Raw genomic sequence first — 27,453 nt, 5'->3', positions numbered from 1 at the left:
GAGAGGCTAGTATTTCACCAGAGTGACAAACAACCCCCCTCTAGAAAATAACTTGTCGCAAGTTCTCCAGGGGTCAGCCATTTTTGTAAAAGTATCGCTGTGCATATTTGTCATCTTTTCCCAGAACCCTGCTTGAATACAAATATATTGGACAGAGGTCATTATGTTTTCAATGCCTCTGCTAGGCATTGAATCCAGGACCCTGGTTTACTAGTTCTACACTCTACCTAATGAGGTAAAGAGAAATTCTTCCTTGTGGAGTCTGTCGGAAGCGGCTGGTATTTTTTTTCCAGGATGACATATATAAGTCAGATATCTATATGATGATACAGTCATATATAAACTAAGAAATACTTCAGTTACAAAAAAGTTTTATTTTCTAAAAAGTTACAGTGACACCAACATTATATAAATAATTTACCAGATCACATGTTGGATGTAATATGGGTTTATCAAAAGGGTTCAAAAAACATTTTACATATCGGACAATATCGGACAACCTCCCTGGGTGACATAGGACACTACAGGTCACCAAATGTGTGAAACGCCTTTGTTGGACATGCTGGATTTTTACATTATTGTGCAGAACTTCAGTCTTCTCAGGCAAAGTCAAGTAAAAATTAAAAAGAATTTTTGTCTACAAGCTCCGTGACCTGTGAGTAGACGATGGAATCTGTCACCAAAAGAGAATAACTTGATCGTATTTTTGTATTTTTAATTATTTGTCCCATATTTACTTTAATACACATAAACGTCACTGCTTGTGAGCCAGAACCTCTTGTACGATGCATTTCAAGAAACTGAATACATAACAATACTTTGGCCGTTATATTTTATATATGCTAGACTGATTAAAAATGGCAGTACACTACACATACATATACACTTAACTCCTTCACCCCTTCATAACTTTAGTAGACTCAACCATGCAATGACCTGGGCAATTCCATTATGTGGTGGTAGGGTTATTAAGAACTAATTATTAAGTCATACACTTTATAAGGCTACACACATATTTTACCGTCCACACATATGTACCGTTACATACATTTTATCAAAAATAAAGTTATGTGTATCTTGTACCAATTCACCCCTTAAGTCACACTTGAAGCTTAGGAAATCAAAGACTGGGTAAGTCCAGTTTAAATATGTAGGGGTGTATGAGTTGAACCCTCTTTACCAACAACAGTAACGTGAACTGTCACACACACGCTCTCCTGTCACATGTGTACAGCTTCGTTACCAATTTCTTCAATCACATATGTGTCATTATAGACACTTTACTGATTATCATAAAGTTTCACGCCTGTTCTTTTACACACATACATTTGACCAACATCAAATTTACACACATACACATAACTAATTATATAGTCATGTGCACCATTACACAAATTTTACTGATTAAAAAGTCACACATGTGTAAATACTCTTTACGGACAATAAAATTACACACGTGTACCATTACTAACACTACATCACACTCAAACATAAGGATTTACTTATTATAAAGACTCTGATAATTTAGATTTACCTCTCCCTTACAGCAACCATCATACACCAGACTTGTATGTCTTCCATACACATGTATCTCTATTTTCTCTTAACTAAAATATATTGCCAACAATTTTATTTTTTTAATTTAATTAAAGTGAAATTGTCATCTCTGAATAAATATTTGAGATTTGATCATTTTTAAGAAAATAATGAATACCATTGAAATTATAGAAAAACTTTTTAAGGATCCCCGTACCACTGCGAAAAACTGTAACTTTAAGGATCCCCGTACCACTGCCAAAAACTGCAACTTTAGGATTCCCATACCACTGCCAAAAACTGTAACTTTAAGGATCCCCGTACCACTGCCAAAAACTGTAACTTTAAGGATGCCCATTCCACTGCCAAAAACTGTAACAGTGCATTGTTAACTGTTGTTTTTCTGTCAGTTTTGATAAATCTTTTCTGAGAAGAAAACATTACCTTACAGGACTTTTTGTGAAAAAAAACTAATAAGAATGAAATAAGCAAAATATAATCAACAACAGTGTTCTGATCATGAGTGTAAAAATCCAGCAGGGCTAGACTGCAATTTGAACACAGGACTTTTAAGCTGTTATGCTATATTGCTCTAATTGACCGAGTAACCTGGTCAACAGAGGTGTCCTGGCCTTACTGTGCTACTGTTGTATCCAAAGGGAAACTAAGGGGAGGTTACTCTGTATACAAAACTACAATGCAGTGTAACAGGAATCCTTAGCCCGCAAGAATGCTTGCAATAAAAAAACTCCACACAGCCATATATAGCTCTGATGTGGACAGTATCGTTTTTTGTTCATTTGTCATGTCCTATTAACAGCTATGGTCATTAAGGATGGGCCAGATTTGGTTGTTGGAGGAAAGCCGGAGTTCCTGGAGAAAATCCCACCGACCTACGACCAGTACCTGGACAGTATCAGCTAATTTGAAAATTGTATTGAAATATAACAATGGAATGTCAGAACTTTGGTGAAACTTGAATAGGTGTAGCTACAGTACACAATGGCCTAGAGACCAGACTCAATCTCCAATCTGGAGTGGGTGTTTTTTTCTACTGCACCAAGTTTATGATCACAAAGCCAAACACCCCTGATCAGGTAATTGCAATGTACATATAGACCAGATTAGGGGGGGACTAATTCTACTAGAGATTTCTCTAATGCATGTTGTGCTGATACCAGAACCTGAAATAATTATTTCCATTGGTGACATAACCTTCATTCTAGAAATCGTTGTTTCTGTAAACCCTCATTATCAAACTAAACCTCAGTCTGATAAATCCATGCAGTTATCTCGGTAGGGCAACCTGATTAAATCATCTCAAATATACATACAAATCGGTTTTGTTCACTTCTAATGTTTAAACTCTCCTATCCTCATCTTTTGTGAGAAACTGTTCTTGAAGTGTTTTTCTATTCTTAATTCCCTCATATCAGACATATTGCTTGCACTTTTCCCCTATTTCAAATCTCAAACCCATTTTTCTCCAGTGTATAATAAGACACAGGTGAGATCATTTAGGAGTGACATTTCTGAGACTTGCAGTAGTAGGTATGTATAGGGTCAGTTCAGTAGTACGAGTTGGTGGCGTGTATGGTGAGACTGAGACACAGTTGGAGGGCGATCACTCCCACACAGCCTGTAAACATGGCCTTGGCCAGGAGCAGCGTCCACGATCCTAGGCCCACTGCATGAATCAGGATCCTTAAATAAACGAAAGGTTGCTATATATAAGAGCTTATTTTTCTTGTCTCATTTGCTGGAAAATTTTGTTTCTCATCTCAAAGTCATTTCATGTCAGATAGTAATGGCTTTGATGTAATTAACATTAAGAGATATATATTTATTACATTTTTGCGAGTGAAATATCTGATTCTTTCAAATTGATACAACTGATATTTTTCACATTGTGACAAATATATCAAAAGAGAGAAAATATCACTTTTTGGTATTGACCAATCATAACAGTATCTTCTATTCGCTGCATTTAAAGGCAACGATAGAATAAGCGGTTGTTATGGTAATTTTTTGGTACACACACTAAGTATTTACATAAATATACAACTAATAACATTTTTATCAGCAATCATACCAGGAAATAGCAGAAACTTTGTAATTGCATTGAGTTTCCCATTCAAAATGTCGCGCAGCCTTGTTGTCAAGTGTGACGTCATTAGAATATGGCGCTAATTATTACGCTTCTGATTCCCGCCCTATTTTAATGCATTACATTTTTCATGGACTTCCATCCTCCAAATCAAAATCATTACTTAAATAAAATCATCCAAAAATTTCTTAGCACAGAACTCTTTTGAAAAGAAGATACATGCAACATTAATGTAACATACACCCTTAAATAAAAGAATTTTTTCATTAATTTTGTACTCTAAATACTACATGACTACTTACTCTACGATTAGCGGTTTGTAGCAGCTGAGAGCATACACCCTTAATTAGAAGCCAGTTAGTGGTAAAGTTGTACATAAAATACTACAGGATTGCTTACTCTACGATTAGCGGTTTGTAGCAGCTGAGAGCATACACCCTTAATTAGAAGCCAGTTAGTGGTCAAGTTGTACATAAAATACTACAGGATTGCTTACTCTACGATGAGCGGTTTGTAGCAGCTGAGGGCATTCACCAGTTAGTAATATTACACAAATAAGTACAAAGAAATACTACATGACTACTTACTCTACGATGAGCGGTTTGTAGCAGCTGAGGGCCAACAATGTCAGCACAACAGGTACAAAAGATCTCTGTAGATCACTTCTGCTGCGTAACCAGACAAGCATGGCGGTGCTGATGTGATGTACCTATGGAAACAGAGTATGGTAAGTACGGACCAGAGATATCTCACTTCAATCTTTATACTAAGAACAGGGCTTGCTTATTATAAGTCGGATAAAGCTGACAAAAACATAGACAAACAGTTGATCATCAGAGAAATAGATTTAAAAAATATTTTTAAACAAAGATATTTCATTTTTAAACAAAGATATTTTTAGATATTAATCTTATAAACAGACCTTTGAAGACATTTTCTACCTTACTTCTTTACCCTAATGGCAGGTATGTAAGATAACCTAAGAATTCTTAAAATTAGAAACACAGATACATTCAGAAATGCTATGTGGTTTTACTACAAAGATTACACATACATGACACTGGGATATGGATTTTAACAACGTATTGGTTTTACTTAACCTAAAAATAAAGTAGAACTTAAATTCCAATCAACAGGTTATTCATGAACAGATGGGAAAATCAGACACATCATACATTCTCCTGTGTTTCTGTGTATGGTGCATGTGCATACCAAGGTCTGACAGTTGTAAACTCACCAAATTGATGTTTGATTCAACACTCATCTGTATGTATTTCCAGTCAAATTCTACTCCTCTGGCTCCCACCCATAGAGGCAAAAACCTGCAAGACATCATATCAGAAATATCAGTGGCATATATAGCAGGGGTGGGACTTGTGAGCAATATTGATATTACAATAAAATGTAAAAATTGAGGAAAGTCTGCTGTACAACACAATATATTGCATTCGTAGATATTCAGGCCATTTATAATGATTTTATACAGATAACATCAGTTTAGTTCAATGATAAAATTTAAATGTTTTTTATTTAAAAAACTAAGTTAACACACCAAGCAAGCGTAATTTGTATAATATTGATTCAATTTTAACATTATTTCTGTATTTCTGCTTCAACTCTTAGAAATAAGTTGAAATAATTGCAATATATGTATACATATTGGTATTTCCATTTTATATCTTACCCATTCCAGCTATTGTGCTTTACTGGTATCCAGCCCATGTTTTTTGGGCGAGACACAATTGACATTATCTCGTTTTTTATAAACAAAACTACATTCTACAATCTACACATGTCTCACAATACAGCCATTTCTGCTGAGAATTAAGATTGTCTGCAGTAATTTACTCAGACCAAACAATCATTTCAGCATCAGAAAATAACACTAGTAATTAGGGGACGGTAAATTGTTCGAAATTATTCAAAATGTTTCTCTGAAATTAGGACATTTCAGGGCTACACTAGGAATTTTAATGACAACCCTTCTATCAAATTTACAACTTGCACATCTGTAAAACCCTTGTATTTACTTCTTGGTTTAACTTTAAAATCAAAATGAAGGGTTGCACTCGAACTCAAATACAAGGCTAAGTTTTACCTTTCTAATGTTTGTCTTGATACCTTCCTGGCCAATTTACCGCCAGATCATTTTGACTTTCGCCTCTTTGACAATTTATTTACCTGGTCATAAAAAGTTCTGCTGTTGCCCAGCCTAGTCCAGCCACCATAAACTTTAGCTGACCTTTCCCAGCGATTTTTGACATTACAAAATGAAGCCCAATCAAGTCAGCCAGATCTACTGTTGATTTCAGAAACTCCTACAACAAGAAATCAATTAAATATTGATTAAACATTCAATGCTAATTAAAGGTATAAGAAACTGTAAATTCTCCGGGTTAATTTTCATGGGTTTTCCAATGAAAAAGCAGTAATTTCTGTTGGTTTTTCCACCAGTGATCTGTCCCATAGGTTTTGAAAAAGATTCCACACAAAAATATTGAGCTGAGTTTCACACAAGATGCTTGCATCCATTGCATCTTATGTTTTCATACAAATTTTGACCAAGAAGCTATGATTTTACATGTGATAAAGTGATAACATTGCATCATCTTTTCATAAATGTTAATTTTACGATTTCATTCAACCCGTTTGTCTTTCTTAATGCCAGAAATGTCCCTTGTGATGTCCTGATGAGCATCACACGTATCAGTGTTTATAAGTTTGAGTACACCGCAACATTTTGTAAGGGCAAAGTCCATGCCTTGTCAAGATCGTTCATTTTTATTTTCATCTCAATTTTAAATTGGTCTCTGTCCAGGGACAAATGGCATAGGGAGAGACTGCATTCTGATGGACAGTGACGCGTACAGGATGCAAAGTTTTACACCCTGAAAATTGCTGAAAAAGAAAGGTCCCAACTGAAAAAAATACTCACGCCAATGACATCCATTCCTCCGGGTACTACGTCTGTTGAAGGGAAGAATGAGGCAAGGATGAGGATCTTGCAGAGCTGAGTAAATAAGTAGGCCCCTCCTGCTTGTACACATTTCCAGAATGCACTGTACTCCGCCCTGTAACAGAAAGTATCTAGCTAATACATGTACACTTATATTACTGGTCCAGTACATACAATTCCTTACCCTAATAGAGAAAGCCTTTAGCACTATCTTGAAAGCGTCTTCAACTGACAACAAGTGTCAACCAGACAAAGTCTTTGAAATACTGAATGAAGTTAGTGACATCATAACATTCATATGACTGTAATACACTGAAAAACCAAATTTCAGTTTGATATGTGGGAAAAAGTCTGAGTTATGATGAATTAAAAGTTTCACGTTCGATGGTATAGTGTATATGTGTGTAATATTAGAACTCTGATGGCCAAGAAGCATCTTCAGATTATATATCTAAAAATATTCAATAAAGTGAAGTGAGAGACATTATAAGATACATTATTCTCACATACTTTACAGGGTGATCCTGTTGTTGCTAGGGAAAACTCTATCTTGCACGGGGTAGGGAAAGACAGCTGACACGCGCTATTACGTCATAATAATGGATTGTCTATGTGACGTCATTTTATTGTTTCCGCGATGTCATACAACTGTTGTGAATGGGGAATCATCCGTCTCAACCCTGGGGCTTTGGGGTTTGCCGGAAGAATAAGATTGATGTTTATTCCGACTGGAATTTGTTTATTTGTATGTATGTGAGAAAAATAATCAAACATAGGTCTGTTCCGTGGACAGGGATATCTCACCCCTCGTGCTGGCCAGCCAAACTCTTACACGAGGGTTGAGATATCCCTGTCCACGGAACAGACCCATGTAAGATTCTATTGTACTGTAAATAGCTCTAACAAATTAATGACTTGAATGCAAATCCAATAGACACTATAGATGTTAGATCATTATGTTACAGAACATCAATATTAGGATGTTGTAAAAGGAAATTAAGATGGTTACAGTCAAACATCATCTTTGATTATGCGGAAATGCCCAGAATACATTACCAAGAATTGATCTAGGAAACGTGCCTTTTGACAAATCATTAATTTCCTTTGTTTTGGGGGGTCATTTTAGAATACAATACATTGTCCATAAATGGCTCATTAACTCATTCACCCCTGAAATTTCATAATGAACAATTCCAACCTTTGAATTGGAAGGGTTCAAATGTGTCTTCAGGGGTGAATGAGTTAACAAACAATTAGTCTTTATGACATCTCTTTGGAAAATTAGACAAATAATTTTCCATTGCATTTGACTATGATAAACCTCTGGCAGATCATATTTATTGCCTTTTTTTTCCATTTCTAATCCTTTCACACAAATTTATCCTGAGATTCGAAAGTACCAGTTCTTTGAACAAAAAACTGCATTACAAGATGTCATACACGTGTTCCTTTATTTCCGTGTCAGAAAGATTATTATTATTTTTAGCTTGTTGGACTTTTATAATGTGTTTCAGAATGGATTTCCTGTTTAAAAAAAACCACCTTTACCATTATACCGCTACCTTGGTTATACTAAATACCATCATAAAGTGAGCTCAAAAGGAATGGAAATGAACACCTTGCAACTGAAATGATACGGCTTATAAACACTTAATTTCGTACATAACCCATCCTCTAGCTGTATACACCATGAAGACACATTTTCCTTGGAATTTTGATTTTGCATAATTCACAACACTGATATTTATAAACTGTCGTCATACTGATCATGACTTATAAATGATTCAGAAACACCCGACCAGCTAAATTTGATAGGACATAATTAGCAGGTCGGGGAAAACCACTAACTTGCATATAATACGCAAACTGGCCTATTATACGCCAATAGGAGTATGGATTTGTTACTAAAAATAGCCAAAAACACTTTAATCTTAACTTTTTGAAATTGTTTGTCCAAGTCGCATTTATTCAGTCATGAAACATAATACAAATGCAAAAATAAACTTTATTTGCAAGTGGGAAAGTACCCAAAACAGATACAATACTTCCGATAAAGTTACATCAAGTTTCTAAGCAGCCAACGCTTTTAGTAAACATCTTTAAGCAAAATATTAGTTACCTTATCATAAATTAATGCGATTTTTAATAATATCTTGCAAAAGTTACTGTTTAAGCGATTTGGGCTATTTTTAGTAACAAATCCATACTCCAACTGGCGTATTATACGCAAGTTGTGGTTTTCCCCAACCTGATAAGTACATAGTTTGATTCCTGGCCCAAAACCTGATGTCTGGTCTTATTAGGTCCAGTACACTCTGCTGATTGAGCTATATATAGATATAAAGACCTATATAGCGATATACCCCTATAAATTATAGCTGTATTGAGCTATATTTTCTCAGATTTCAAATTTCATTAAATTAAAGCAAAGTCGCATAAAACAATAAGGTTAAGGGTAATGTTGACTACAAAAAGCATACATTTAGATGTTTATTTTCATTTTTCATAAAATGTAAAATTTCCGATTTCTTTACATCATTATTTTCCTTTTTAAAGAATACTTATATTATGAAAGACCTATTTCAGATAGGTCAATAGAGCTATTATAGGTCTTAACAGCTATATAGCTCAATCGGCAGAGTGTACTGGACCTGCTTATTTAAGTCAATGATGTATTCACATTCAATCTATTTAATACGTAATCAACATTATAGAAAGTGATCAATATAAAAAAAAATGGAACAAACATTTGTGCAGCTAATATTTTTAAATGTGTCGACAAATTCAGCCAATCTCTCTCCACCCCTAAATTCCTAAAATCACGTTATGAGGATTAATGAATAAATTAAAAAAAAACTGCCAAATTCGATACAATGCCATCCCTTCCCAATTACGATTCAGCAATTAGTACAACAAAGGTAACCCATCATGAAGCGTATGCATACTAAAATAACAGGAATACCCCCCCCACCCCCCGCCCTTAAAATTTTTGGGCAAGTCTATTTGTCACTTGGTGCACATACTTACAATCCCGAGCATTTGTAGACAATAACGTATGGGACATACGCTAAAGCTACGCAGTTTCCGAAATGGAAGAGAGTCATTTTGTCATAAAAAATGTGTAAATTGCCGGCGAAAAGAATTGTTTCGCGTGTGACACTCAAAACCGGAAACGAAATCAACATACAACTTCCGGTAGTGCTGAAGCAAATTATTCTTTTTATTTTACAATTATTTTTAATTTTCAAAACATAAATGTGATTTCATGTTTTTAAAAATTGCCATATTCAATCGCTGAAGTTTGGCAGATTTTAAGATTTATTCGAAACAAATTATTTTTAGCTAATCACTTCCCTTAGCAACGGCACAGTGTTATGGCGATTATCTGAGTGGAAAGTATTTCACGGGGGGTACGATTGGATGTAACAAAGGACCCATTCTTTTAAACCAAGATGGCTCTCCATTTTAGTGCAAACCAGGTAAGAAAATGCAATAAAATGAACCCATTGTATTATTAAATACCGCATGCTTGACGTGCGTGTGGGGTTTCACCATAGCAGCCGCCAGCAGCCGATAAAAAACCTGACTTGACGTGTCGGATATCACACAGTTGACACATTGAAAACATTGTGATGAATGCCATTACATACAAAAGGAGAATTGTTTATGATTAGCCTTTAATGTAAGATTATTGTTGGGGGAATAAAGGAGCTGCAGTGTTGAAATTAAATTATTTATTATTGATTAATTGCAGGCCTACAAAAGGATGGGCTAACCAGTACAAAATACATTATGATAATCTCAAATTCATTTGCAATAGTTTAAAATTACTAAAACTCATGAGCATCGCTGTCTCCTAAGTGTAATTGTGTGTTCTTAAAGTAATTATAATTGCAGTTGATGCTCATTTGATTGAGCCAAAAACTTCCTTAAAATAAATGTTTAAATTGGGTTTTTTTTTTGTTTATAAGCAATACTGTACCTCCAGGCTTATTTACAATAGGCATTGATTTTTCATTGTTTCTGTTTACAGTACAACAAGTCATTCGACCCAAAACTTTTACAGAACTGGGAAGTCCCAGCACAATACAGAGAGGTAAGTATATTACTATTTATATATAAGTACTAATATAATACTAATTAATACCCGGCCTTCCCTGCCACGCAATATATAAAAAAAACTCTCGTCAGAAAGCTATGTTATCGCAGCTATATTACTATAAGCACAGTTGTATAACTTTATGTTCACTGTGCTAGGCAATTACGAATTATTGTTTTAATTTGATTACAGAACATCAGTCAGTATCCAATGACTGATGTTTTGCAAACAAAATGAATGAACATTAATTGCATTCCCCTGCAGGGTTACAGACACTAAATTTGTTTTGCTTGGTAGTCCACAGGACTAAGTTGAATAGATCATTAACCCTTTCACCCCTATGTAACTTTAGTAGACTCTACCATGCATTGATCTGGATGAGTCCATTATGGTCTACAGCTTAATGAAAGGGTTAAGACATTTACTAGTCTTCCATTTATGTTACTAGTCCAAAATTTCCTGATCAGGAAGCATCGTGAACTAAAGCATGAAAGGTCAAAAAGAATTGACTGTAGGGGACTAAAAATAACTACTGCCATAAAAATATGGTGATGTTTTAGGAAAATTTTGACAATTATCATGCGAAATTTTATAATTTAAGCAGTTTTCTAAAAAAAAAAAAGTAATATTCATATTTTATAGTCATATTTTTCACAAGTCTAAAGGACCAGATAGGTTAGGTGATTCACTAGTCCTTGCTGAAATCTTCTAGTCCAGGACTAGCGGACTAGTGTTAGTGTCGACCCCTGCCCTGTGTATGATATGTCTGCATGTTAACAATTTAACATACTATTTGGATGCAAACAAATTCTTGACACAACCCCACTTGGCGAGCACACATTTGTGATAATCTATTTGTTACTGCAGAGATACTGTAGGCCTGATGGAACACATACAAACTGAAGGATTTGGGGAAAACATTCCTAGATTTATATTGTAAATTAGAGTGTGTTAAATTTGTTAATAGTATGTGACAAAGTAACAATGAATTTCTAAAACAAAATATGAAATAATATATCATGCATATGTATATTGAAGTGGTCACAATATAGACAGCTAAGGATTGCCCTTTTCCTTTTTGAACTGTGACTATACATGTTAGCTTTTCTGAAACTTGAAACCAGCCAATGCATGTGTATTGTGTTAGAATAAATGGGAGGCCTGTAGATATAATACACAGTCTGTTCTGACACCTCAACCCCTTTCCCCCCCTATTTTCCATAATGGTACAGTCAATCTTATTGTCCACCAGCTTAAGTCATTTGTAGAGGGGGTGGTCACCGTGTTCAGTGATACACACTGTTGGTAAATGTGTGTTTATCCCAGGACTGTTGTGTACACTTCACATTTCATGAATTAATAGACTTCAAATATGACAAGCTTTCAACAGTATTTAGGTAAACGTGATAAATGTGTGGTAAGTAAATTTGAACTGTCCAATTTGTAAACTTTGTAAACTCAAATCTTAAATTTTTGTTCAAATTGTAAACTTTGAAAGCAGTGTTACATTTGAATTTTCTTTTAAAATTGACCAATGTTGTTTCTTTATTGAATATAGACATCTTTATTGTTAAGTACTTTGATTTTGTTTGATACTAAACCATGTGCATTTATCAAATTTTTCTTTATATATATATGTAAAATTCTTGTTTTATAAATATAAATGTGAAGTTGGTTGATATAAACAAACAATCAGATTATAATTAATAATAAAAATAGGATGGTTCAATTAGCTCTGATTTTCAAAAGATGCACTGCCCCTTCTTTTTTTCTTTCAGTTTTTTTTTTATTATTTATTATAAACATAAATTTATTCTCAACCTTTTGTTANGGGGGGGGGGGGGGGGGGGGTGGGGGGAGTGAAAGCCTCGGTTTTAAAATTATTGTAGTTTTAAATGTCTGACGGTTGCTTAGTTACACGAAACAGAACCATTTAAACTTGACCTACTAAGAACTATAGTAAAATTTTATCATTAGATATCTGTTGAACAGAAAAAAAATAACATTTCTTTTTTAAATGGTACATGAAGTAAGAATCTACCATTGTTGATATAACCTAAATTTAAATGTACAATTCATTCATGTTTTATAATGGGCTATGTTAAATCTGTTATGTCTTTTGTCATGCATGTATTTATACCAAACAAAGCACCCCCTCTATTTGCTGCAAATCAAACCTCAGGTTTAGAGAGAAATAATTATCTATATATTTACATCTAATAATATTGCTGGTAGTTGATTACTTAACCCTTTTCATAAAATTTCACGTTTGAGCCTCTTTTCAAATTTTTGTATATAACTATTAGTAGCAATACAATGAAAAATACCTTGGGTGAGTTAAGCTACACCAAATATCAATATGATGTACATTAATTATTACTATAAATAGAATTTGGCATTGGAAGGTTTGCAATTTTTTAAGGTGAAATTAAAATTGAATTTTTGATTGAATAATTCAGAAAATCTGAAGTCATAATAAATTTAATAACATGTCTTTAAAAGTAATTCAACAGCAAATATATATATACCTGGTAGGTACATATTTTTACCAAAAAATGTATTTATATGAACACACTGTAATCAATTTCTCACTCAGGGTATTACTGGGCCTCTGTTTGAGGCCAAACTTATGGAATTGTATTACAATTCTCTTTCAAAATTGTAATTCCTCTCAGGAAAAACAGATTTCTTCTTTAAAATGATATTCTATATAAAAGATAATAATGACAGTTTTTCCGATCTTTTACTTACATAGCTACCTATTCTAGGTCTCCAATTAACTTCTATAAGTTCAAATGTCACTGCCTTGACTAGTGAAATTGGCTTTGATTTTAGACAGTGCCATGGAGTTTTTATTGACAGACTTTGCAGATTGTTTGTTCAGAATAAAATGAGTTTGTGTTTCGGGGATGTAAAAATCCACTTGCCGGACATGTTTGAGGTTCCATCATTCTAAAACCTGTTGTAGAATTTCCTCTTTTTTTTTACAATTTACCAACATTTTAGCAAAAAAAATTAAAACATTTGGTAACCTTGGCATCAATCACAACCACTCTTTATCTTTATTTGAGATTTGGTACAATTACTGGTTGTTATTTGTACATATGATATTTTTTTATTTTTTTATAAAAAGAAATCTTTTTTTATACATGTATATATTTTTTAAATTTGGTTCTAGTCAACAGGAAAACAGTATAGTCAGGCAGGAAACACGCTAAGATTTGTGTATCTTTTTATTCCGTCTTTGCATATTGCAGAGTTACCTGCTCTTGTGAGCTGAAGGTATTGATAGTGACGTCATTAGTTTGTGTGAGAAAATTCATCGTTTTCTCAAAAATTGATGACGTTACTCTCACAAACAAATGATGTAACAATCAAAACTTGCTCACAAGAGCAGATAACTCTGCAATACAAAAAGACGGAATAGGACCATGCAGTTGATCAAAAAACAGAAAATAATTGATTTTTTTGGGTACCAGATTTTTTTACCAAATTGTGCTTTTCTGTTTCAGAGACCAAGTGCATACACAGGTTTCACACAGATCAAGGCAAATGATAGAGGTCACCTTCTCCCCGGGGTCAAGAGGTCAAGGGAATCCCCATGGGGAACATTTGTTGGTACCTGGGACTTACCCCTAAAGATACCAGGTACAGTAATTATCACTTAGGCCAAAAAAGTAAACATGTCTGTTCAGGGTTCCCGACCGACCCTAGCTTTTTACCCCCGACCCAAAACTTTTTGATGAAAAAAAGCAATTTCAAAAAATTTCAAAAAATAAATAAAAAAACATTGATTTTCGAATTTTAGAAGGTTCATTGCCTTTCAAAATGGCTTCTAGCTCCGTGTTGGCGCTAAATGTCAGCATATGGAGCACAATTTGCCTCCAAATGAACCTTGTTTATGTAATTCTTTGTTTTGCATACAATAGTAGGGTCATAATCACATGACCACACGGTACACAAAAATATACAAAACAAAAATTTAAAAAATCTGACCTACCTACCCTTGTTTTTTTGCCCATGCAACCCTTAACAGACTATTATTTTTCTTTGGCCTTATGGACTTGTGTTGAGGTGAATATGTGGTTTCATTAATCTGAGAAGGCATTATTGACAGAAACAAAGTTCGTCCAATTGACAGAGGTTGTGATTAGTGCTCTATTCTTTCTTAAAGACATCCAGGAGTTGAATAATACCTTGATCAGGCATGAAAGGTATCGGGTAAAATGGCCGACCATGTCACAGGTTTTCTCCAGGTACTCTGGTCTCTGGTTTATTCACATAGTCTGAACCCATGCAGCCAGGCCAGCAGGAGTGATTTATCTAAGTTTATAACTTGTTTCATGTTGGACTAGACAAAAAAAATATGTGTTTCCTGTAACAATTAAGTTGTATAGGTAACATGTTTTATTTTTAAAAATCATTGTGTGTAGTTTATTAAGGAGAGTGGTCCTGACTTTAACAGTACTTCTTTGAAAATTGCTTTATAAAGTTTAGGGTAGGCACAAACAATTAGCGTAGGTAGGGTTACCATTGTAAAATATTTGAAGATATTTTGTTTTTCATGAACCTAAGGAGGATGCAAGTTCCTTTCTGCATTTTATTCTGATTTTTAATTATGCCCAGATTCAGACAAGTAATTAATTATGAATATATTTTAATTAACATATTGACCTAAATCTGCTTTGTTCTTTAATTAAAACTATTATTTATTCATTTCTTTTTATTTTATTTTTGGTTTGATTTGATAAACATTCTGTTTGTCATATAAGCAAAAAAAAAAATATAGTCTGCTTAAGGTTGCATGGGCAAAAAAACAAGGATAGGTAGGTCAGATTGTTTTTTTTATATATTTTTATGTACCTTGTGGTCATGTGATTATGACCCTACTATTGTATGTAAAATAAAAAAAATACATAAACAAGGTTCATTTGGAGGCAAATTGTGATCCATATGATGACATTTAGCGCCAACACAGAGCTGGAAGCCATTTTGAAAGGCAAGGAACCTTCTAAAATTTGAAAACCAGCAGGTTTTTAAAAAAAAAAAAAAAAATCATCAAAAAGTTTTGGGTCGAAGAATCATCAAAAAGTTTTGGGTCGGGGGTAAAAAGCTAGGGTCAGTCGGGAACCCTAAACAGACATCTTTTTTTTTTTGGCCTTACATTTGTACTGAAATAAATGTATTTTACCAGGAAACAACATGTCAAACCAAACAGCAAGGACGTTTGATGCTGTACAAAGACTGGATAGATGCAAAACAGACGGAGAAATCATTCTGAAAGGAAAACTGAAGAAATGCAAGGTAATGGTGGGAACATTGTTAGATATGAGTCTGTAAGTTTTTTTATGGCATTTTAAATTAATACCAAAATATATCATATTTCGCACGGTTGACTTAGTCACAAGGAATGAGAGCAAAATAGTTTTCTCAAATGGTTCGCCCAGTAGGTGGCACACCTGTATTGGCATGATATGCACATGCAGCTGGTGAGCTGGCAAGTCAGTTCAGGGCAACGCACTGGTCAGGACGGACGGTTTAATTTTTCATTTAATTTTCTGATACATACTATGTACATTGATTCTGATAGTAACTGACCTGGACGATGGAAGTTTTTGTGTAAATGTGAATTTGATAATTAAATGGCATCACTGGTGCAGGCGGTGCATTGTGTACAGCCTATGGGTGTTTGTTGTTGCCACCTGGGGGGGGGGGGGGGGGGGGGGTCATTGGAGAAGGTACGTATTTAGAGAAATATTCACAATGAGATAAATGGTCTTGAAATACTGACAAAATGAATGAAGCCTATGAAATATGATGGTGATGTTTTAGAAGCATTGAGTTGTGTAATAATAATATGCATATAATATTATTCTATGTATCTTGTTTCAAACTTTTAAAGAAAATAATTGTTTTTCTGCCTCGGTATCCAAATTGATGTAATAATAATAAGAATGTTAAAAAAATGTCAAAATATAAAAAAAAATATAAAAAAATAATAAAAAAAATAATGACATATATAAAAAAGCTGACTTTTAAAGAAAAGCTTTTCCCATAGGGTATGTAAGTTGAATTATCTCCCTTCAGGCAATGTTCCAAAAAATAACTTGAGCAGTCGTGAAAAAAAATTAGTACAACCTATCATCAAATAATAATAAAACAAGTGGACTTTTAAGGATGCTTGTGCCTCTGTCAAAAACTGTAATGAATGTTGGAAATATTTTATACTTTTTTTCCAGCATGTCTTTAGCCTTGACAAGCTGTTTCTGAAAAAAGAAAACTTGCAGGACTTTTATGAAAAGTAATAAAAATGAAATAAACAAAATATAATCTTGAACAATCTTGAGTGATCTGAGTGTAAAATAAATCAATGGGGCTAGACCGGGATACAAACCCTAGACTTCAGATTGTAATGGTACTACTGCTGTTACAAATTGAGCTGCCTCAGGTCAATGGATTTGTAATATATGTGCTACAGTTATATCCAAACAGAAGTTAAAGGGGAGGTAACTTCATCTTATGAATGAAAATATTAAAAAAAACATTTCCAGAATTTTCCTTAAATAGTTGAGTTATCTCCCTTCAGTGCCATTGTGAATTACAAAATAAAATTGCAAAAAAACCCTGAACAAATCATCAACAATTTGTTTGCATGACATAATTAAATCACTGTTTTATTTTTGTAGATTCCTGATGCACTGCCAGTGAAAATTGACGAGAAGGCTGACGCAGCAGTTGTCCCAACCCTTCTGGCACCCACAGGTAAACATGGTTCGCCACGATCTGGGGCCATTTGTCCAGAACCAGTATCAGTCAGTCCCAAAGACATTGTCTACTCTCCCAAACCAGGTACGCCAAGCATCAATTGGCCCAAGCCTGGGTCCCGTGCACAATCCGCTGCCCCCCGCCTCACCTCCCCAACGACAGGCCGACTCTTCACCCCAAAAAGGGTGCTCACACCCGGCTTTCAGACCAACGCAGCCGTCATGGGAACTATGGAACCAAGAAGGGACTCGCCCTGTGCAACCCCCATTTACTGGCCCCCTCCCCGCTCTATAGAGCCTCCTGTGTTCCCTCCCGGAGTGTAAATACCTGTGTACCTAGCACTACAGGAGACACACAAAACACATTTATTAATAGCGGTGTGTTAAAACAGAAGAGTGGAGAACATTTTTAAGAGAGATAGACTTTCCATTTTTGAAAAGAATGATACCTATTAAGTATGAACCATTTCACTTGGCACTTCAATTTCAATCTTAAATTTCAAAATTAATTTTCTCAAAAAACTTAATAGGTTAATTTGACCTCGGTGAAAATCCAAAAAAATGGAATAATTCCGGACTTAAAATTTAGTGCTGCCATTATATTTGTGCTATAGATAGAAAAAGGAAAATATGACAGAAATGATCTACATAATCATATTCTAAAACTTATTCTGATTTAACCAAAAAATCTTACTGTTAATGATTTATTGTGCAAAATGTTTCTTTTTCAATAAAAAGAAATATAGCAGGTCACCTTTTCACAATTTTTTATTTTTTTTTAATTTATTAGTACGGTGTAACACACTATAGAATTTCAGCGTGAGAATCCATCAGTATACAAAAAAACAAAATATTAAATTAATGTATCGATTTAAGGTTCACAAATTTCGTTAACATTTTTAGCAATTTAACAAAAGTTCCCGGGACACTTTTTCACCATTACTGTTGTTATAAAAACGTAAACCTTGGTATTTTGTTTCTCTCTATTTTGTCTCTACAGTAGAACTGTAAAGTTTATAGTTCAGATTCATAGAGATTATCATTCTGTGTTGCCATATACGTACGTTTTGTATACACTTAACTGTGATATCTCGATTAGTCAGCCGTCCATCTGGGAAGTTAAATCAAGTACATTTTTTTATGGAAGTACATTCCTGTTTACACTAAGCTGCTGTATGTGTGAGCACACACCTACAAGGTCAATGTCAGAATTTTACCGTTACGTTCGAAAATATGTATTTATGTGGTGTCGTGATAAATTATGATAAGTGTTTTACAAGTTAAAATGTCTGGACATTTAAAGGGAAAATACTTGTCTTGAATGTACGTAAAAAAGTATATTAATAATTTGTTTATAATTGACTGTAAAGTTGTTTGAATTTCTGAAACTATATTTTGGAGATCTATCGAAGTAGATCTGTCAAACAGGTATTTTTACCAGTAAGAATCTTTCAGTAAAAATCCTCAGCAATTTATTATTCAGTTTATGAAATCAATTTCAACATTTTTATAAAAAAATCTAACTGCTGTGATATTTTCTTCACTTATTTTCCTCAGAGGAAATTTTAGAAGATAGTGATTTGACGCTTAGATAATATATAATCAGTGATTTTATGTATTAGAGAGTAGCTGTGCTAATTGTAAAAAACAAGTTCTGTTAAGAAATTTTCTTTTTTTTTTCTTAATTTTGTTTTCTTAAAAAAAATGTTGTCAATATTTAAAAAAAGAATATTTATTCAAGATCTAGAATCAGTTCTATACACGAAGCAAATTTATATCATTAATGTTTATATTGAAAAAGTTTTTAAATTAATGGAAGATATAGAGTATATGTTTAATCTATGTCATTCAATTTTTTATGTTAAATATGAGATTGGTAATAAAATGTCTTTATTCAATTTTCAGAATTTCTTGTTCTGTTAAATTTCCCTTGAATTGTGATACTGTAAACCACTTATTTTTTACGATTGCTTTGCAAGGGTATTTATTTTCAGTATGAACAAAAACAGATCCTATTTGTGTTATTTTAATTTATTAGTGACTCTGTTCTTGAATTAATATGAAATTAAATTATGTTCACTACAAAATAAATGTGGTTTACAGTTGTGATATATATGGTAATACGTCTATTTGGAAAGAAAAAAAATCAAAATTGGGTAATCTGACATCTGCATTTCGTATAGTGAAAGATTACAAAAGGCTTTTAAAAAGTTTCATATTGACATGTATTGTTTGTAGATAATATAGATACAGAAGTGGATCCCATATTGGAGGACATCTAGGTGAGGTCTTTACGGCTGTATCTGTTACCATCACCATTGTTTGATACAGAGTTGTCTCCACTTGTTATAGCTCTCCACTGTTGGTGTGTGAAGTTGATTTTCACTCCCTCCATGTTCTCAAAATCACAGGGTTAAGAGATACACTTGATTTGAATACAATGAATTACTCAGTGAATTAATACACCACTTGTCATTATATCATACAACGTTTTACAAGCACTCAATGTGGCGTCAGAAGCATCTTCGATATCCAGGGGTTTCGCTCACTTTCGCTCTCTGCACCCCTGGAATATGTCATAGCAAAATTGAGGGTTCAGTGTGCGCCACCTTGTTGATGAGATAAGAAGACTAGTTCGATCCTTTGATGTACATCAAAAGAATCTTGCGGTCACTGACAGTAAAAAATGAAAGGCTTTGAAGTCGAGTGTTGCTCCTTTGTAATCTTCAATGGACAGGTTTCAGCCTAGCGATTGGTCAGGTCATTTTTTACCTGAGACCAATCAAACATCTATCTTTGTGCCTTCAATTTTGCTATGACATGATACATCAGAAGTAACGTGTGATATCATCATAAATTCACGTTATAAACCTTAAATGACAGCATCAAATATCCTGGTGTTTAAAAGACTACTTGCCAAGAATAGATGAAGTGATTTAGACTAAATTTGACATAGATCATCCCTGGTTACGGGAACGCACTGTTGTATAACTGAAAAATATGACCACCCTTCCCAAGGGGAGTTATGGGGTGTGGTGTTGATGGGAAATGAGGTTGGTGTGAGTATCTGGTAGACTACTGTTTAACCCTTTCACCACTGTAGACCATAACGGACTCATCCAGATCAATGCATGGTAGAGTCTACTAAAGTTACATAGGGGTGAAAGGGTTAACTTTGGTCGAATGAACTTCATTTAGCATGGGGTATTCAGGGTTTTGATATTGTTAACTGAATGCAGGGTAAGGCCCTCATTGCTAGCAGAGGAGCAATAGTGTAAAAGGCTGTTGATCAATGTAGTGAAAACAAGGTACCTGTTAAAGCTATATGTTATAAAATTTACATCATTTCTCAATATTGTGAAGATGGCATGGTATTTTCCATTAAAAATGTACATCTGAGATGGATATGCTATTACAAAAAGAGAAAAGCGACACCTTTTAGTCTTACCTATATCTTAACCCTTTCACCACTGTAGACCATAATGGACTCATCCACATCAATGTATGGTAGAGTCTACTAAAGTTACATAGGGGTGAAAGGGTTAACTGTGTCACAGTCTAATTCGTCAGCAATATGCAGGACAGGTCTCTTTGAGAAAAGAAAAAAACTGGCTTTGTCCTCGGAGAAAAATAATATTGATCATAATTTAATAGACTACACCATGTTATCTAAAAAATTGTGGTCCTCAATTAATGCACCATCTTGGAACTAGTTATGGCTGTATAATATAACATATAAATCACATTATGAACCACTGTTTGAAAAAGTCCCCTCACCAGTCACTTTACCATGAATTACTCTTGGCATCTTTGATTCACATTTGCGTTCCATTATATGTCGATCACAGGTCATCCTTGATATCCAGGTGTAACGCTCACTTTCGCTCTCTGCACCCCTGGAATAAATTGACAGGCTAATAAGTCGGGCGTCTCTCCTTTGTAATCGTCAAAGGACATGCAGGTATCAGCCGAGCGATTGGTCAGTTTATTTTACCTGAGGCCAATCAAACAGCTATCTTAGTGCCTTCAATTTTTCTCCAGGGGTGAAGAAAGTGAAAGTGAGCATAACCCCTGGATATCGAGGATGATCACAGGTACGTGACTGCATAATGAGACCGTGCATAGTTACATTACTGCAAAATCAATAGGTTCATAGCTACATGAATGCATTGGCAAGATCAATCAATTCATAGTTAGTTTTCGCCGCTGATAATTTCGTTTTGAAATCCTGAAGCTCAACATTCTTAATTCTCGTTGAAAATGATAAGATATGGTTTTAATTCATGTTGTTGACTGATGTTTTGAATATCAGTGTAAATTATTTCTGAAAATATTTACAGTTATTTTATATTTACACAACATTACTGAATACAGCAAATATTTTGAAGTCAGGTGAATCTGTGAATTAAACAATACATGATATTAATTTTGGTAATCAAAGCAAAAATGTAGACCGTAAATTTCAGTCCCCAAGATCAACAGTCCAATATTTGATTTTCAGGGTTTGATAAACCGAAATAAACAAAAATGTAGGTACATATTGTTTAAGGTATGAGACCTTAATAAAGCTGATATTTTAAAAGAACTTATAATTCACATATACTATGTAAGGTTATAAAATGTGAATATTGTACATGAAATTTTTGAAGACTGTAATTTGTAATCTACTATAACACCTCAGACAAGGATCTTGTAAGCTACCATAACACCCCAGACAAGGATCTTGTAAGCTATTACACCACCCCAGACAAGGATCTTGTAAGCTATTACACCACCCCAGACAAGGATCTTGTAAGCTACTATAACACCCCAGACAAGGATCTTGTAAGCTATTACACCACCCCAGACAAGGATCTTGTAAGCTATTACACCACTTCAGACAAGGATCTTGTAAGCTATTATATCACCTCAGACAAGGATCTTGTAAGCTGCTATAACAACTCAGACAAAGATCTTGTAAGCTATTATAACACATCAGACAAGGATCTTGTAAGCTATTACACCGCTTCAGACAAGGATCTTGTAAGCTACCATAGCACCTCAGACAAGGATCTTGTAAGCTGCTATAACAACTCAGACAAAGATCTTGTAAGCTATTATAACACCTGAGACAAGGATCTTGTAAGCTATTATATCACCTCAGACAAGGATCTTGTAAGCTGCTATAACAACTCAGACAAAGATCTTGTAAGCTATTATAACACATCAGACAAGGATCTTGTAAGCTATTACACAACTTCAGACAAGGATCTTGTAAGCTACCAGAACACCTCAGACAAGGATCTTGTAAGCTGCTATAACAACTCAGACAAAGATCTTGTAAGCTATTATAACTCCTCAGACAAGGATCTTGTAAACTACCATAATACCTCAGACAAAGATCTGGTAAGATATTATTACCCCTCAGACAAGGATCTTGTAAGCTCCCATAACACCCCAGACAAGGATCTTGTAAGCTATTACACCACTTCAGACAAGGATCTTGTAAGCTATTACACAACCTCAGACAAAGATCTTGTAAGCTATTATAACACATCAGACAAGGATCTTGTAAGCTATTACACCACCCCAGACAAGGATCTTGTAAGCTACTATAACACCTCAGACAGGGAACTTGTAAGCTATTATTACACTTCAGACAAGGATTTTGTAAGCTATTATGACACCTCAGACAAAGATCTTGTAAGGAATTATTACACCTCAGACAAGGATCTTGTAAGCAATTATACCCCCTCAGACAAGGATCTTGTAAGCTCCCATAACACCCCAGACAAGGATCTTGTAAGCTATTACACCACCTCAGACAAGGATCTTGTAAGATATTAAGGATCTTGTAAGCTACCATAACACCCCAGACAAGGATCTCGTAAGCTATTATAACACCTCAGACAAGGATCTTGAAAGCTATTACACCACTTAAGACAAGGATCTTGTAAGCTATTATAACACCTGAGACAAGGATCTTATAACACCCCAGACAAGGATCTTGTAAGCTATTACACCACTTCAGACAAGGATCTTGTAAGCTACCATAGCACCTCAGACAAGGATCTTGTAAGCAATTATACCCCCTCAGACAAGGATCTTGTAAGCTACTATAACACCTCAGACAGGGAACTTGTAAGCTATTATTACACTTCAGACAAGGATTTTGTAAGCTATTATGACACCTCAGACAAAGATCTTGTAAGGTATTATTACACCTCAGACAAGGATCTTGTAAACTACCATAACACCCCAGACAAGGATCTTGTAAGCTACTATAACACCCCAGACAAGGATCTTGTAAGCTATTACACAACCTCAGACAAAGATCTTGTAAGCTATTATAACGCCTCAGACAAGGATCTTGTAAGCTACCATAACTCCTCAGACAAGGATCTTGTAAGCTACTATAACACCCCAGACAAGGATCTTGTAAGCTATTACACCACCCCAGACAAGGATCTTGTAAGCTACTATAACACCTCAGATAAAGATCTTGTAACCTTCCATATAACACATCAGACAAGAATCTTGAAAGCTACTACCTCAGACAAGGATCTTGTAAGCTGCTATAACAACTCAGACAAAGATCTTGTAAGCTATTATAACACCTGAGACAAGGATCTTGTAAGCTATTATAACACCTGAGACAAGGATCTTGTAAGCTATTATATCACCTCAGACAAGGATCTTGTAAGCTATTACACCACCTCAGACAAAGATCTTGTAAGCTACAATAATACCTCAGACAAAGATCTGGTAAGATATTATTACACCTCAGACAATGATCTTGTAAGCAATTATACCACCTCAGACAAGGATCTTGTAAGATATTATTACACCTCAGACAAGGATCTTGTAAGCTACAATAATACCTCAGACAAAGATCTGGTAATATATTATTACACCTCAGACAAGGATCTTGTAAGCAATTATACCACCTCAGACAAGGATCTTGTAAGCTACAATAATACCTCAGACAAGGATCTTGTAAGCTACCATAACACCTCAGACAAGGATCTTGTAAGGTACCATAACACCTCAGACAAAGATTTGGTAAGATATTATTACACCTCAGACAAGGATCTTGTAAGCAATTATAACACCTCAGACAAGGATCTTGTAAGCTACCATAACACCTCAGACAAGGATCTTGTACGCTATTATTACACCTCAGACAAGGATCTTGTAAGCAATTATACCACCTCAGACAAGGATCTTGTAAGCTTCAATAATACCTCAGACAAGGATCTTGTAAGCTACCATAACGCCTCAGACAAGGATCTTGTAAGCTACCATAACACCTCAGACAAAGATCTGGTAAACTACCATAACACCTCAGACAAGGATCTTGTAAGCTACCATAACACCTCAGATAAGGATCTTGTAAGATATTATTGCACCTCAGACAAGGATCTTGTAAGCTATTATAACACCTGAGACAAGGATCTTGTAAGCTATTATAACACCTCAGACAAGGATCTTGTAAGCTATTACACCACTTCAGACAAGGATCTTGTAAGCTACTATAACACCTCAGACAAAGATCTGGTAAGATATTATTACACCTCAGACAAGGATCTTGTAAGCTACCATAACACCACAGACAAGGATCTTGTCAGCTACTCTAACACCTCAGACAAGGATCTTGTCAGCTATTATACCACCTCAGACAAGGATCTTTTAAGCAATTATACCACCTCAGACAAGGATCTTGTAAGCTACTATAACACCTCAGACAAAGATCTTGTAAGCTATTATAACACCTCAGACAAGGATCTTGTAAGCTATTACACCACCTCAGACAAGGATCTTGTAAGCTACTATAACACCCCGGACAAAGATCTTGTAAGTTATTATAACACCTCAGACAAGGATCTTGTAAGCAATTATACCACCTCAGACAAGGATCTTGTAAGCTACTATAACACCTCAGACAAAGATCTTGTCAGCTATTATAACACCTCAGACAAGGAACTTGTAAGATATTATTACACTTCAGACAAGGATTTTGTAAGCTATTATGACACCTCAGACAAAGATCTTGTAAGCTACTATAACACCTCAGACAGGGAACTTGTAAGCTATTATTACACTTCAGACAAGGATTTTGTAAGCTATTATGACACCTCAGACAAGGACCTTGAAAGTTTTATAACACCTCAGACAGGGATTTCAAAAGCTATTATAACACCCCAGACAAGGATCTTGTAAGCTTTTATACCACCTCAGACAGGGATCTTGTAGGCTACTATAACACCTCAGACAAGGATCATGTAAGCTACAATAACACCCCAGACAAAGATCTAATAAGCTAGTATAACACCTCAGACAAAGATCTTGTAAGCTACAATAATACCCCAGGCAAGGATCTTGTAAGCTACTATAACACCTCAGATAAAGATCTTGTAACCTTCCATATAACACATCAGACAAGAATCTTGAAAGCTACTATAACTCCCCAGACAAGGATCTTGAAACCCTGAAGATCGAATTAGTGTTCCTAACAACGACTAGAAAAGCGTGAACAATATATTATACAGAACATAATCATTAAATGCAAGATGTAACACTCTAACATGAATAATGAACACATATACATGTCATTACCCCTATACAATCTGGTAATACATTCAGTATGCCAAAATTGAAATTCACCGCACCAGACAACTGTTTCATCATTGAGGACTCATTGGTGATATGCTAGTGGGCAAAAAATAAAAATGGAAAATCCAAACTGGTCTAAAATGCTATTAAATAGAAGAGGAGGTTGTGTCACACCCCATATATATATTAATTTCGGTACTGGTTAATTTCAGATTAATTAATGAGTAAAGTTTGTATATCACGAACCGTGCCATTAAACCAAAGACTACATGACCTAACTAGATAGACGGCTCTTTTATCAAAAGCCAACTATAACACTCACTCTTCTTCGGTCACCTATTCCGTCTTTGTGTATTGCAGAGTTATCTTCTCTTGAGAGCAGGTATTGATTGTTACGTCATTGGTTTGTGTGAGAAAATTACGTCGTTTTATCAAACAAATATGACGTTACTCTCACAAACAAATGACGTAACAATCAATACCTTCTCTCAAGAGAAGACAACTCTGCAATACGCAAAGAAGGAATTCATAATGGGTAATTAAAAGTGAATGTAGACTTGTATGCGTTATATTGACAGAGGGTTAACAAAACTAAACATGTCATATAGTCTATACGTAAACTTTTTCTTCGCCCAGGTACCACGTGATAGAAGATTTTCCAAGATGACGTCGTGTGTTTATCTGTAAACTGTTTCTTCACCCAGGTACCACGTGATGAAAGATTTTCCAAGATGACGTCATGTGTGTATCCGTAAACTACTTCATCACGTGATATAAGATATTCAATATTCCAAGATGATCGCACAGGAACAGCCTGCGTTATAGTGTTTTTTTTAGTGTTGTACATGTTGTAATTGAACAATAATATGTAAATATTTTGTTTGCAATACGTTTGTGTCAATGTTGTTAATGCACTAATATAAATAAAATATGATTTTAAGTATTCGCAAGATTTGTTATCATATCATTGATTTAAGAATTCTGGTGTTGCGCAATTAGCAATTTTAGTATCCGAATTTCCGCACATTTTATTTCTTTATAACTTCATCGATATTTGTGGTAACTTATGTGAAACATGAACTATTCGTGGGGTTTTTCTTTCGTGGTTTGAAGCAAACTTTTAGACCGCTTCGTGGTACCAACATTCGTTATAATTATATTCGTGGTTCCATAGCAACCACGAAAAACATTAATGTTTATATTTAATATTTGAAGACGCCTTACCTTTCTCACTTACTGTTTTCGACTCTTTATTGTGGAAACGATTTGTCACAGCAACATGGCTTGTGTTAGTAATTACTCCGAGTAATCAACAGAACTTTATTATTATCTTTCTTCAATCGTTGAATCGGAACAATCACAGATATTATACATAATATGATTTAAAAATCTATGACGA

The 27,453-nt window shown here is 34.7% G+C and overlaps 2 protein-coding genes across 4 annotated transcripts; one reads left to right on the top strand and one right to left on the bottom strand.

Annotated features, from left to right (window-relative positions):
* Window positions 1–2,895: 2,895 nt before the first annotated feature.
* LOC110445912 (transmembrane protein 147-like) lies at window positions 2,896–9,777 on the bottom strand. Its single transcript, XM_021490779.1, has 6 exons — window positions 9,627–9,777; window positions 6,579–6,714; window positions 5,825–5,961; window positions 4,881–4,965; window positions 4,231–4,352; window positions 2,896–3,240 (listed from the first exon to the last, which is right to left on the bottom strand). The coding sequence occupies exons 1-6, from the start codon at window positions 9,701–9,703 to the stop codon at window positions 3,105–3,107; spliced, it is 693 nt and encodes a 230-aa protein (XP_021346454.1). The 5' UTR covers window positions 9,704–9,777; the 3' UTR covers window positions 2,896–3,104.
* A 176-nt stretch (window positions 9,778–9,953) lies between these two features.
* On the top strand, window positions 9,954–26,997 carry LOC110445911 (protein Flattop-like). Of its 3 annotated transcripts, none has more exons than XM_021490778.1 (7): window positions 9,954–10,078; window positions 10,633–10,695; window positions 14,211–14,346; window positions 15,893–16,002; window positions 17,385–17,460; window positions 19,701–19,744; window positions 26,759–26,997. In XM_021490778.1, exons 1-6 carry the CDS (start codon window positions 10,052–10,054, stop codon window positions 19,742–19,744), a joined length of 456 nt encoding a protein of 151 aa, XP_021346453.1. In that variant the 5' UTR covers window positions 9,954–10,051; the 3' UTR covers window positions 26,759–26,997. The 3 variants fall into 3 exon arrangements, with proteins under 3 accessions (XP_021346453.1, XP_021346451.1, XP_021346450.1); XM_021490776.1 differs by having other exon boundaries at window positions 26,691–26,997; XM_021490775.1 differs by lacking the exons at window positions 19,701–19,744; window positions 26,759–26,997 and having other exon boundaries at window positions 17,385–19,666.
* Window positions 26,998–27,453: the final 456 nt, after the last annotated feature.

The sequence above is a fragment of the Mizuhopecten yessoensis genome, unplaced genomic scaffold (genome assembly GCF_002113885.1).
Source record: "Mizuhopecten yessoensis strain PY_sf001 unplaced genomic scaffold, ASM211388v2 scaffold2411, whole genome shotgun sequence".
Classification (NCBI taxonomy): Eukaryota; Metazoa; Mollusca; class Bivalvia; order Pectinida; family Pectinidae; genus Mizuhopecten; species Mizuhopecten yessoensis.
Note: the sequence above shows the minus strand (reverse complement) of the source record. Positions and strands in the feature narration are given on the sequence as shown.